At 41.3% G+C, this 14471-nt stretch overlaps 1 protein-coding gene across 6 annotated transcripts in view; it reads right to left on the reverse strand.

The window, feature by feature from the left end:
* Positions 1-14471, reverse strand: part of LOC121031475 (uncharacterized) — a 47206-nt gene that overhangs the window by 7868 nt on the left and 24867 nt on the right. For 5 of the 6 annotated variants that reach the window (XR_005790733.1, XR_005790729.1, XR_005790728.1 and 2 more), the window contains 3 exons: positions 11346-11482; positions 4053-4232; positions 2842-2950 (listed from right to left, as the gene is read on the reverse strand). Coding sequence is in view for 1 of the 6 variants with exons in the window: in XM_040476615.1 (XP_040332549.1) it covers positions 2870-2950; positions 4053-4232; positions 11346-11482 (398 nt within the window). In the remaining 5 variants the exon portion in view is untranslated. Of the gene's footprint in view, positions 1-2841; positions 2951-4052; positions 4233-11345; positions 11483-14471 lie in introns of those variants that run through there. The other variant, XR_005790718.1, reaches the window with a different exon arrangement.

Raw genomic sequence — 14471 nt, forward strand, 5'->3', positions numbered from 1 at the left:
AAGAAAATAACGAAAATTCATAACTAACAGGGTCTAAATGACTTCAACAGGAAGGCACTGTGAGTGGGTGTCACAGGTATTATAAATACTTCTTGTGTCATGCCCGAATAAGATACAGGGAGTCCCATCTTTGGGGAACAGGAGGTGACATGGGAACACTCAAGGTTAAAAAATCACGAGTGCCTGGCTGACTCAGTTAATAGAGTCCATGGCTCGTGATCTCAGGGTTATGAGTTTTCAAGCCCCATGTTGAGCATGGAGACTACATTAAAAAAAAAAAAAAAAAAAAGTGGCGCCTGGGTGGCTCAATAGGTTAAGCGACCAACTCTTGATACGGACTCAGATCATGATCTCACAGTCACGCGATTGAGCCCCTGCTTGGACTCTGCACTGGGTGTGAGCCTGCTTGAGATTCTCTCTCTCCTTCTCCCTCTGCCCCTTCCCCACTTGCATGCGTACACTGCTTGCTCTCTCTCTTAAAAAAAAAAAAAAAGGTTAGGGTACCTGGGTGGCTCAGTTGGTTGATCGTCCCACTCTTGATTTCGGCTCAGGTCGTGATCTCCCAGTTCGTGAGATAGAGCCCCACGTCAGGCTCTGTGTTGACAGTGCAAGACTGCTTGGGATTCTCTGTCTCCCTCTCTCTGCCCCTCCCCTGCTCATGCCTGTGCATGTACATGTGTGCGCTCGCTCTCTCTCTCTCTCTCTCTCTCTCTCAAAAATAAATAAATAAACATATTTTAAAAAGGTTAAAAATCATAAGCAGCCCCATATCCCTTTGGAAAATACATTTGATTCTTGTTACTCATGGTAGTTATGTTCTGTACAGTCACCACAACCACTGAATTAGCAAACACTGAGCCAGTGTTCCCAGGGGAAAATATAGGGTTAAGCTCCTATGAGCTTCTTGTTACAACATTTTTGTCAAGAAATCAATACAAAACCTTATTTTGTATGTGTTTCTCTTTAAAGACATCTTATTTAACACATACTGTTGGTTCATTAACACTGAACTCACAGCCAACAGCACTTCAACTCGTGTCTGAATGAAGCTTATCTACTGGAGGAAGTTTCTCCATAAGGCAGGGTCACAGCCTCTTGCACACAGACAGCAACTCAGTATTGTTCTTGGGGCCATTTTACAAAGCAAAAATACCAACAAAAAGCACAAAAATACAAAAAGCAGATTAAATTGACCACAAAAAGGATACTTGTTTATCGTGTGCAAACAGAAATAAGAATACAGTGCCGGATTGTTCAACCACAGCTGAGAAATGTGTGTGTTGGGCAACTCAAAGTTTTCACCATCCCACCCATGCCCGATATCTATTGGGGGCAGGGGGTACAAATAAATTTTAACAAGTAGGTGAATTCACAATTGCAAAATCCATGAATAATAAGGCTCAACTGTCAACTTGAAATTTGACATGTCCCCTTCTCAATAAGCCCTACATGGCAAGTCTTTTCTTCAGTGTTTGATGGAAAGCTCCTTTGGGAAATTACCAGATAAAGTCACTGAGTGGCATTTAGGGGACACATTGTGTGAAAAACACTATAGTAACTATGTTGTGTTTATTATGTGCCAAGCACAAGTCGAAGTTTAGTTTATTAATTAAATATATCTTAATAGTTATAGTTATTCATTAAATACTTTTATTATTTAATGATTCAAGTTGTTGCTTTCCTCTATTTTTGATTTAGAAAAGTTAGTTTGGGTGCCCTAGGAAGGAAGCTATCCCAGGTGGTTGGAAGTAGAAAAGCGTACCAGTAGGAAGACTAGAAGCCATGGATTTCTAGAAGTGTTCTCTGACCCCCACCTCTTATATAAGAGCATCCATTGATTCATGCAGAAACCAGCCACTACTAGCTAGGCTCAACAGGGTCAGCCAAGTGGAATCTACTTCAGAGAGCTACATAACTCTCAGGATGACAAAGTGTTAGACCTGGATGGGAGCCTAATCATCATCTAATTGAATCTCGCTCAATCTTCCTTGCTCTCTCTCTCTTTTTTTTTCTTTTTTCACTTTTAATTTTTTTAATTTATTTTTGAGAGACAGAGAAAGAGCATGAGCAGGGGAGGGGCAGAGACAGAAAGGAGACACAGAATCTGAAGCAGGCTCCAGGCTCTGAGCTGTCAGCACAGAGCCCGATGCGGGGCTCGAACCTACGAACCCTGAGATCACAATCTGAGTTGAAGTCAGATGCCCAACCAACTGAGCCACCCAGGTGCCCCCCCCTTAAAATAAATAAATAAACAAGCGTAACAAATATGTTATAAAATCACATTGTGCTTTAAAACGTGGCACTAAAGCATAAGAGACTGTGAAAAACTGAGAACAAACTGAGGGATGATGGGAGGTGGGAGGGAGGGGGGGTGGGTGATGGGTATTGAGGAGGGCACCTTTTGGGATGAGCACTGGGTGTTGTATGGAAACCAATTTGACAATAAATTTCATATATTAAAAAAATAAATAAATAAAATGTGGCACTGAATAAGGGATATACAAACAGACTAGTGGAGTGGAATACATGCATGGCCATAAAACACATACACACACACACACACACACACACACACACACACACACACACACCCAGCAAGTTTATATGGATGTATGGGTAATCATCTGTAGCACCACTTGAAATTATTTACCAAACTAAGTTATAAAGAACTAAACATTTTTATAAACTAGAAAATACAGATATGATATAGATTGATTAATTTTACAATAGTGGATGAAATTACAGAAGAAAATATCAACTACGTAAAATATTTAATCCTCTGTTTAATAAAAACTAAAGAAAATGAGAATTATATTTTAGCAGACTCTGATGATTGCCTACCTGGTGTCCATTCTTTCCTATTTACTTGCTAACAGAACTCCAGTGTTGCCAAAGGAGCAAGGTATCCAATTAATAATCCTGTCTTAGACATCTTTGCAGCAAGGGGTGGCTATGTGGTAAGTTAGGAAAGAAGAAAAGTATTGGAGACTGTTGAAGAGGGCATCCAGAGAAACTTCACAAAAAAAGACACACTGCAGCAAATGCTTGGTGCTCTTCCCAGTTCCCCTCAGAAACCCTTTATCTGCTGTGTGTGACAACATTCTCGTTTCTGGAAGTTCTGATCCTGACAGCTCACACCTGTTACTTTCTTCAACGACCTTTGAGCTACTAGAGTATCTTTGACTATATGTCAGAAGGGCCCGGGTGTTCACCACCCCATCCTTCCCCCTTGCCTGGGGTGGGGGTCTGAATGTGGGAGCTACTTGGCTTTGAGAGGACACCAACCTGCCTGATTTATGCTTAGAGTCCAAGATGGGGCTGCAGCACTCCCTTGCGTGGCTTTATCTTCTTCTCTATGCTGTTTCCCTTACTCTACTCATCAATTTCTCCCAGAAATACTTCCTACGTAAGTCACTAACACAAGAACAGGCCAAGGCCTGCTTCTGGGGAATCTGACCTAAGACATATTCTCAGCTGGCCTGCCCTTTCTTATTTTGTTCCTTCACGCTGCCACCTTTTTTCTTTTTGGAGCATGGAAGAAATGCCTGGAGGTTCAGCAGCCATCTGGCAAACACGAGGCAAGAAGCACCAGGTCACAGATCCATACACTAAGGATGATATAGCAAAAAGACGGGGAAAACCTGATTACCTGATGGTTTAATTAAATTGTCTTACTAGTCCTGGATAGACTTATTTTTGCATAAAACAGGCAACTACTTACTGAGGTGCCTGGTGGGGCATATAATAACACCCGCCCCGCCCCCCCCCAAAAAAAGATGTCCACATCCTAATTCCTTAAACCTGTAGCTGGGCCGTGTTACACAACAAAGAGGAATTAAGGGTGCAGATGGAATTAAGGGTGCAGATGGAATTAAAGTTGCTACTCTGCTAACCTTAAAGCGGGGAGAGTAGTCTGAATTATCCAGGTGGGCCCGGTGTAATCACAAGAGTTTTTAAAAGCGGAAACGGAAGCAAAAGAGAGATCAGAGCTAAAGAAGATGTGATGGTAGAAGCAGAGGTGGGAGGAATTATATGTGAGAACGACCACTCACCTCTGCCCGCTGCAAAGACGAAGACAGGGGCCACCAGCCAAGGCACGCAGGCGGCCTCTGGAAGCTGGACAAGGCGAGGAAACAGATTCTCCCCCGCAGAGCCTCCAGAAGGGAACACAGCCCTGCCAACTCCTGGATTTTAGCCCAGTGAGACTCATTTTGGACCTCCAACCTCCAGAACTGTTAAGAGTAAGTTTGTTTCGTTTAAGCCATCAAGCTTGGTAATTTGTTACAACAGCAATAGAAAACCAATACAGCCATGTATATTTGAAATTTGCTAAGAGACTAGATCTTAAGCACTCTGATCCAAAAAAAAGCAACTATGTGAGGCGACAAATATGTTAATTAACTAGATTGTGGTAATGATTTCACAATGTATACATATATCATATCATCATGTTCTATACTTTAAACATACACAATTTTGTTTAACAATTATTCCTCAATAAAGCGGGGAGAGGAGGGAGGAAAACTAATATACCTGGTTTTCTGTCAATTGCAGACTAATTCAATCCTAAATGATATTTTTTAAAATTTTTTTTCAACGTTTATTTTATTTTTGGGACAGAGAGAGACAGAGCATGAACGGGGGAGGGGCAGAGAGAGAGGGAGACACAGAATCAGAAACAGGCTCCAGGCTCTGAGCCATCAGCCCAGAGCCCGACGCGGGGCTCGAACTCCCGGACCGTGAGATCGTGACCTGGCTGAAGTCGGACGCTTAACCGACTGCGCCACCCAGGCGCCCCCTAAATGATATTTTTTAACTGAAAATGGGTAATATTTTTGATATAAGAAAATCTTATACAAATCAATAAAAAACACTAAACCAATAAGTTGATGGGCAAATAACACATGTAAACAAAATACACCATGAAGAAGTATAGGTGTTAAGAAACGACATAGAAATAGGTTTCCTACAAAAACATATGAAATATTTTTTTAAATGTTTATTTTTGAGAGAAGAGAGAGCACAAGTGGGGGAGGAGCAGAGAGAGAGGGAAGCACAGATTCAGAAGCAGGCTCCAGGCTCTGAGCTGTCAGCACAGAGCCCGACACGGGGCTCGAACCCACGATGCTTAACGACTGATGCTTAACCAACTGAGCCACCCAGGTGCCCCTGAAATATTTCTAAATATCAAGAGAAAATCATTACAAAATTAGATGAAAAAGCAAGACAGAATTTATATTGTGTGTTTCCAACTATATTTTATAAATAAGCACGGGGGCTCTTGAGTGGGTCAGTCAGTTAAGCATCACACTTCAGCTCCATGATCTCATGGTTCGTGATTTCAAGCCCCACATTGGGCTCTGCACTGACAGCACGGATCCTGCTTTGGATCTTCTGTCTCCCTCACTCTCTGCCCCTCTCAAGCTTCCTCTCTCTCTCTCTCAAAAATAAAACTAAAAAATTAAAAAATAAAGACAAGCGTTGAAAAAGACTGAAAGGAAAGAATAAAAGGAAAGGTTTTTGAAATAGCAAGATTTGGGGTGTCTTTTCCTTTTTTCTATTACCTTTTCATACAGGCCATCCCTAAATGGCTAGCTCTCTTACTTTATTCAGTTCTCTTTAATAGGAAAAAGAAAATAAACTATGCCTTAAAAAATAATTGTAACACGAATACAAAATAATTATAACCCAAAATGCTACTTGCCCTAATACATGGAGGGAAGTGTAAGGCCAGGTGCTGGCACAAAGGAGGGGTGAGGTTTTGCCTAGGAACACTGGGAAGGCCTCACAGTGGGGGCGGGCAATTGAGTAGGGTCTTACCCAGGGCCACAAAGCAAGCAGGACGCTGCAGACAGAGGAAGGCACAAGGCCAAGGTGTTGAGTAAACTGCAAACAGCTGCGACGGCCAGAACGCAGAGTGGGAAGGAGAGAGCAGTGAAAGACTAGGTATGGATATGGAGAAGCCTGAGCTGAAAGGGTTTACATCATAAGTACTAGAGTTTGACCTTTACTGTATTGGGAAGTAACTTTTGGCAGGAAAGAGCTGTGGTTGTATTATTTTATAAGGATTTTTCTGCTGCAGTGTGAGGACGGACAGGGGACCAAAGGCAGTGGAATAAGTTAGTTTGATTGCAATTATCCAGGCAAGAGGTCCGAACTGAATGCAACAGATATTTGAGGAATTTATGAGCCAAGGCGAATTAGTTCAAGGAAATAGGGGGGCTGATTTCCAGTGTTTACTGAGCCTCTTTCTACTAATATTTCCCTGGCTTTTTATTTATTTATTTATTTATTTATTTTAATTTTTTTTTCAACGTTTATTTATTTTTGGGACAGAGAGAGACAGAGCATGAACGGGGGAGGGGCAGAGAGAGAGGGAGACACAGAATCGGAAACAGGCTCCAGGCTCTGAGCCATCAGCCCAGAGCCTGACGCGGGGCTCGAACTCACGGACCGCGAGATCGTGACCTGGCTGAAGTCGGACGCTTAACCGACTGCGCCACCCAGGCGCCCCTTTCCCTGGCTTTTTAAATGAGAGGTAACATGCGTACAGAAAGTCATGGATATAAATGCATGGCATGTACAACTCCATGGATTATCACAAAGGAACCCACTCACGTAATCACCATCCAATGAATGGATCATATCTTGGACTATTGGAGCCTCAAAGGAAGTGACATCCACTTGCTTGGGCCAACAACCCAGAAGTCATCTTTTATTCTTGTCTACCCTTTGTATCATACATCTAAGTCATCAGAAGTCCTGTCAAGTCTACCTTCAAGATATATCCAGAACTCAACCTGTTCTCACCACCTCCACTATTACCCTACTGCAAACTACCATCATTTCCACCCTGGACTATTGCCATAGCCTCCTCCCTGTTGTCTCTTACTCCCGTCTTGCTCCCCGTGATCCACACAGCTACTGAAGTGGTCCTTTTAATTATGGGGATTGTATCACGTTACTCCCTGTATCGTATCAACTTCATAGCCCTAGTTCTTCACTCTTCTCTGCATTGGTGCCCTTTGTCAAGTAACTTGGGAGTGATCTGCCTCACCCTCTTTGATTCTGGGCTCGGCTGTGTGATTAGCGTAGCAGATATGACATAAGTGCAGGCTTCAACTGGGTTTAGGCACGAAGGTTTTTGCTTTTGCAAAATTGTGTCAAAGTCCATGCTTCTCCCAACTTAGGTATGAATTTAAGTCTCACAAGATGCACCGAATTGGTCTAACCTAATTCATTCACATCCAGAACTCTAGCTATTAGGTGTTGATGATCAGTAGGCCCTGCAATACAGGAAGGAGCACAAAAATAAAATTACCATCAACAGAGAATGATCACTTCATGGTATCACTATATCACTCTGCTCCATGTGCCTTTCCGGATTGCTTTGCACAGTCTCATCACTGTACTTGAGCATTACCCCAGGATCCCCTGCTTTATGCCCTGGCTAAGGGTTCTGGCCAGCATCCCACCTTTACCCATGCCCTTCCCTACCCACACTGGCCCATGTTGGTCTCTGTCTCACCCTGCACAGTGTCTTTTAGCAATCTCTTCCCAATCTCCACAGCTGGCATCAGATAAAAGGGAATCTCTGGTCTCTCTCACTGTGCACCTGTCCCCCTTCCTTCCCACTGCACTCTGGACTTTATTCAGCTGCCCATTCCATCTTTGCCTCATCCTGGAAACTGACCACTTAGCATCATCTTCTTGGCTAACTTTGAATCCCCTAGAGTCATAGTTCAGATCAAAACAATCTCTTTTTCTTCTGTTTTTTTTTTTTTTTTTTTCCCCTCACTGCATCATTTATTTGGAAAAGGAAACTTATCCATTAGGTACAACAGCATAGTACCTACAGGTTCTCAAAAAATGTTTTAATGTTAATTTCTTTCAAAACTAGAAGAAAAAAGAAAATAGTAATGAAGATATAACAATGAATCCAATCTGTATTATATTCATATTTGTACCCTTTATTTGTAAAATTCATACAATTTTATTTAAAAAATTTTTAATGTTTATTTTTGACAGAGAGAGAGAGACAGAATATGAGCAGGGGAGAGGCAGAGAGAGAGGGAGACACAGAATCTGAAGCAGGCTCCAGGCTCTGAGCTGTCAGCAAAACCAGATGTGGGGCTCGAACCCATGAGCCACAAGATCGTGGCCTGAATCAGAGACGCTCAGCCAACTGAGCCACACAGGTGCTCCTAATCTCAGTTACTTTTATGTATTTTTTAAGTTTATATATTTACTTTGAGAGAGAGACTGAGCAAGTGAGTGGGGGAAGGGCAGAGAGAGAGGGAGAGAGAAGAATCCGGAGCAGGCTCTGCACTGACAGCATGGAGCCTAATGTGGGGCTTGAACCCATGAACCATGAGATCATGACCTGAGCCGAAATCAAGAGTCAGATGCTCAACCAACTGAGCCACCCAGGTGCTCCTAATCTTAGTTACTTTTAAATGAAGGAAGGGATCCACAAAGGCAAAAGTGGCTAAGGCAAGCAAAAGTCATAATAGGATCCTGGTTGCTTTTGAGTATGTTGTTACCTTTTGTGGGTATATGTGTGCTTCAACTTAACTGTAAACTCCTTACAAATTTGTGTAATCTTTTTCACATACTTGTTTTCCCTAGAGAAACTGTCTCTTTGTTAGAAACTTGTTTTAATTGGCTAACCAAACGTAACATGCTCCCCACAATATAGAAAGCGCAGTAGTTGGTTGCATTTTCCTTTTCCCATTCTAGGGTCAGAGCCACAGATGGTAGACTGAGTGGGCCCTACATGGTTGCTAAATCTACATGAAGACAGTAGAGATGACCCAGTGTCTTTCAATCAGTCTTGTGATTGGAAGTTCACAATCAGGTGAGCATTCTCACGTGTTATTAGAGGCAAATGAGAGGAGGCAGTAGGTATTTGCTCATTCATTTATTCATATGATCATATAGTAGAATTCTGGCTCCTTTTCTCTCACTAGTTATGTGCCCTAGGCAAGTAATTCAAACTCTCTTTGCCTTAGCTTTCTGAACTAGAAGCTGGAGAATAAGTGACTATTAGCTTCAGAGGGCCATGATGAAGAATAAGTGAGATAATCTACATCAAGGCCTACAATGGCACCTGAAAAGCATTCTAGAAAGCTCTCATTAACTGGACAAAAATTTGAGTGCCAACATGTTTATTAAATTGATGCACGTCAACGGAATGAACTAATAGTGATCAAACATCCAACGGCCTGGTCTTGGGTTCTTTTGCTTCCCAGCTCTCCTCAGGTGAGCACACAAGCTGCTGGAAGCTTACGTATGTCATTCTCACCCAGCTGCATAAATCAAGCGTATTTGTCTTCACTGGCCTTTGGTGGAATGTAGGCACCTGGAACGTATCTTACCCTGCTGAGTATTTGCTGACCAAGGAGAGGATTTGTCAGCATCCCTGTGGGTTACAAAAGAAGTATCCTGATGGTTGGGGGGGGGGGGGGGGTGGTTAGGGGATGGTTAGGGAATGACTGGAAAGGCCACCCTCTGGTCTTACCAGCCCCACTTTTGCCTCCACTTCTCCACAGGGCAGCAGATTGATCTTTTTGAAGGTGTGCATTAAATCACATCACTTTCCTGATTATCCCTTTAAAGGCATCTCTTTGAGTTTAAAGTGCAAATTCAAAATGACACAGCAAGCCCTCCAACCTCTACCCCAGTACCCCTCTCCATCTGATCATTCCCATTTTCCCTCCAACTCCAGACTTGACCTTAGTTTTTCAGCTCCTCAAATAGCATGTTCTCTTTATCTCACAGACCTCCTACCTGCCTCCCCCTTGGAGTTCCCTCTGCCGACAGCCATTTTCTCTTTTCTCTTCATTGGCTAAATCCCACCCCACTGCTGAGAAATGACTCTGACACGTAGACCAGATTAGATGCGCTGGCTTTGCTCTCCTGCAGCATCTAGGGTTTCCCCAACCAGCATTGCAGTCTATTGTGATTCTCTGTTGAATGCCTGTCTTTCTCAACAGAGTGTAAGCTTTTTTTTTTTTAAAGATTTTATTTTTTTAAGTCATCTCTTCACCTAACATGGGGCTCAAAATTCAACCCCAAAATCAGGAGTTACACACTCTACTAACTGAGCCAGCCAGGCACCCCTCAGAGTGGAAGCTTTATGGGGCTACCACTATACCTGTCTTGTTCATGACTGTATCCTCAGCATGAACAAGACAGGTATAGGACGAACCCAGTGCTTCGTCCATAGTATCTCTCAACACGTATTTGCTGACTAAAAAATAGAATGAATAAATTAGAGAATAAAGTCCTAAGGGAGAAAACCCAAAAAAAAAAAAAAAAAAAAAGAATCTCAATGCCAAGAATCAGCCCGCACCCATTAAAGCAACACAAGTTGGGGCCAGAGAATAATAGAGTTATATGGGTAACCCCTCTATACCTCAGTTTCCTCATCGGTAAATCAGGGATACTAAAAAACCTATCTTAGAGGGTCGTTGTGAGGATTGTCAGATAATAGAAATAAAGCTGGCATTGTATGTGATTGTTATTTTTGTTATTCACAAAAGGCATGTTTCCTGGGTCATGTACTTCGTTCCACACAGTAGATGCAGAGACAGTTTACTGAAACGCCTGTGCAGGAAGGGCTATTTGCGGACTGGTGACTTTCTGGTGTCACATCCTAGGAGGACATACAGCAAGAATGGCTGGAGCTGCTACTCCCTGGAGTGTCCTGTTATCTATAACATGGTACAGATTAGAGAATCATGACCCTGCTCTGTGGAAATGCATATAACCCACTGCTACATTTTCAGGCCATCTGGAGAACTGGGCCCAATGAGTATTCCATCTTTATCCTCTCTAGTCCCCAAGAATAACACATCAAAGAGCGTGTTTGCATCCCTGCAATAGATAACAGCACTGCCATAAGCTTCAGGGTCCACACATGCTACAGATAGAATGAATTAGTAATTTCACATATTTATAAAATATGAATTAACCCAAGAAATACGTAACTCTAAGTAAAATTTCTGTTTTTTTAAAACTGAGCAGAGAAAGGCACTTTGATAAATGAAAGGCTAGTACATTTTCATTATATAGTATCACCAAATTGGCACTTATCACAAGCAACACATCACTGTTCTCAGATATATAGACGTCGACACAACAGAAGCATCAGGTTACTGGATGGGGGGGGTGGGGGGGAGTCGGGAGGGGAATCCAGACAACTGATTTTTTAAATTATATTTGATTATTTGGCTTTTTTTTAACAATAGAAAAACAAGTAATATGATCAGTAAGAATTCTAGAGGCTCTAGTACATTTATATAAGCACAGTAAATTACTTGTAAAAACCATGGAGCATTTACCTTTGTCTTTGTGTATGATACGCTATGTCTGTGTGGAACCCAGTTTGCTTTGATGGTAAACAGCTCTTCTTTCTGAAACCTTGCCTTCTCCTCCTCTGCTCTGTTGAGAGGTTCTCTTAATAGCCGAATTGGTTTTCCTGGAAGAAGAAAAAGAAAGCAGTGTGAGAAAAGTATGTGTTAGACTTCTTCCCTTTACTGTAGTGATAATTTACATTCATAGTCAAAGATGTAAAGATCCATACATCAGCTTTGTAAAGAAGTTGTAAAAATGTAAAGCAGTATCCTGTATTAAATATACCATAGCAAAGAAAAAATTTGTCAGTCTACTCTACAATGACATAATATACCAAAAATCAACCTTCTCTCTCCTCATGTCCTGGATCCTGAAACAACAATATGTATATCTGCAAGAGTGCTATAAGCATGTGGATTATTTATTACTGGGTTTGGGGATTATTTTGTTGCTAAATAGGCTTGAGGGGGGACTATGCATTATCTATGAGATGTTTCCAAACATTATCAAGGAAACATTAGAAAAGAGAGCAACTTTGTCTACTTCCTCATAAAGAATTTTCCATTCAGAACCTGAAATAATACCATATTATTGTATATAATAATATAAATACAAATAGATATAAATATACACACACAGGATCTAAAAGCACAATAGAAAAAAAAATTTTTTTTTAAAGAAGAAAGTATTAGCATTATCTCCAGGTAAAGAAATTTGTGAGCTGAGATGGAAGACCTTTATATGTAAAGCCAAGAATGCTTGTTTCCATATTGCCAAATGTGTCCAGTTTTGCAGAGATAATAGCATTGACTGAAAAATGTTAATTACAATAAATCTCCCAGAAACACCCTAAACTAGAATCTCTCCCTCTAGCCCAGGATGGTCTGTAGAGCAGACCAAGGAGCTCACCCCTGCCTTCCACTCCTGCTGTCTAGCCTTTTTTGAATGCTTCCAGGTAAACTAGAAAATTTCCCTTTGGCATCCAGAAGGACCCAAAGTTACCCTTAATGGAAACTCCCTCAGGACCCCCACAACCACAACCTCAAACAACCGGCCAGAGATTCACCCAAAATCAGGCTTGAGAGCTCTGTCCCAAGTGGGGCCACCCGGTCTCTTGGCAATCCCCACCTAGACTCAAACACCGTAGCTACACACAGAGCTACCTGAGAGAAGGGAAGAGATTCTTCCTGCTCCACACTCCTCCAACCTCCATGTGTATCTGAACCCATTCATCCACTAACACACTTTGGGAAAACGTATTGAGTCCAGAATAAAATACCAATGAATATAAAGAGGGGAGACTGGAATAGTGCATGGTATTGGTACTTGCCAAAACTCTTATTACTGAAACCTCTCCCCAGACCTGTTCCTTCGCAGCATAAAAAATTATACTGCTAAATTCCAAGCTGTGATCCTGAAGGATATGTTGTATATAAAGCCTATTTGAAAACAGGGAGGATGAGAGATGGCCCATATGTAAAAACTATCTTTTATTAGAAATTTCTATTGCACTAAGAGCTCTGTGTGCATTATCTCTAGAAGTTTCTATGATCATTCCATTCTACAGGGGATGAAACTGAAGCTCAGAGACATTAAGTAACTTGCCCAAGATTACATAGCTAGTAATATCTGAGTTAGGTTTGAACACAGATTTTCAAGACCCTTGTTTTTAATCACTAACCTAAACCATACTGCTTATCTTTATAGATTAGGCAAATGTGGACAGTATGAAGAAGAATCCATTTGTTGAGTTAACAAACAATACTTTTACCACAATACATGACAACCTTGTCAACAGTGTTTGAAGGAAAATCATTAGAAGAACATAAAGAAATGTTAGTTTGCCTTTATATTGTACACACACAAACATAATACACACTGTGTTTAAATTAGTGAAACCATGCAAATACAGGAAAGCACATTTGGGGCAGAAAGGCTGTATCATGTAATCAAATGATCTGATTCTGTGGTTATTAGGGTTTTCCTCCAGCCCTGGCAAGAACCTACATGGTTAACCCTAGAGGCTATAAAGAGCAAGGTTAATCAAAGAACAATACTAAGTGCAGTGTAGTCTCCTGACTTGATTCTGGAACAAAAGAAAAAATGCCATGAATGGGAAAACTCGTGAGACTTAAGTTTAGTTAAAAGTAACATACCAACGTTAACTCCTCAGTTTTGACAAATGCCCAATGGTTATTTAAAATATTAACAGTAGGACAAACTGGGAGAAGGAAACACAGGAACATTACACTATCTTTGGAATTCTTCTGGGTATCTAAAATCATTTCAAACTAAAAAAATCAGTTTAAAAAAACCGAAGGGGAGCCTGGGTGGCTCAGTCGGTTAAGCATCCAGCTTCGGCTCAGGTCATGATCTCGCAGTTCGTGAGTTCAAGCCCTGTATCGGGCTCAGTACTGACAGCTCAGAGCCTGGACCTGCTTTGGATTTTGTGTCTCCCTCTCTCTCTGCCCCTCCCCCACTCGCACCCTGTCTCTATCTCTCTCTCTCCCCAAATCAAATATTTTAAAATTTTTTAATAAAAAAAAACTAAGTAAAATTTAAATGTAAAAATAAGAGAGAAAGAGAAGACAGCACAATGCTAGAAACCAGGAACTCATCTTGCTGGCCTCTTATATCGAAACAGAAAAACCATGCAGGATAATTTTGCAAATTATTAATTTGGTTATTAATATGGTCACACAGATGCAAAATTATTGAAAGTATATTTAATAAAGAGAAAGGTGATTCTCAAAGACCAGAAATATGCATCAGTTAAGCCCAAAGCTTGCTTTTTCTGAGAAACTCTCTGAGGAGCTTACTCTCTTGCTAGTACTTCATTAGCAGACATTCCCTTTACTGGAGTGAGTATTAAAAGAATCTGCTACTAGACACAAAGGAAGACTTGAAGAAAATAGCAAAAAATACCATGTTCTTGGTCAAAGACTTAACATCCTAAAATTCAGTTCTCCCTATGTCAATCTGTAAACTTGACGTGTTTCCAACAAAAAAATTAATAATTTTTGTGGGACAAGTGGATAAGCTGGTTTCAACGTCTGTAAGCAAGCAAGAATAGCCATGAAAATCTGGGGGGAAAGGTCATACATAGGAGAGCA

This window comes from Herpailurus yagouaroundi, unplaced genomic scaffold, assembly GCF_014898765.1.
Source record: "Herpailurus yagouaroundi ecotype Mexico unplaced genomic scaffold, PumYag 28, whole genome shotgun sequence".
NCBI classification, from domain to species: Eukaryota; Metazoa; Chordata; class Mammalia; order Carnivora; family Felidae; genus Herpailurus; species Herpailurus yagouaroundi.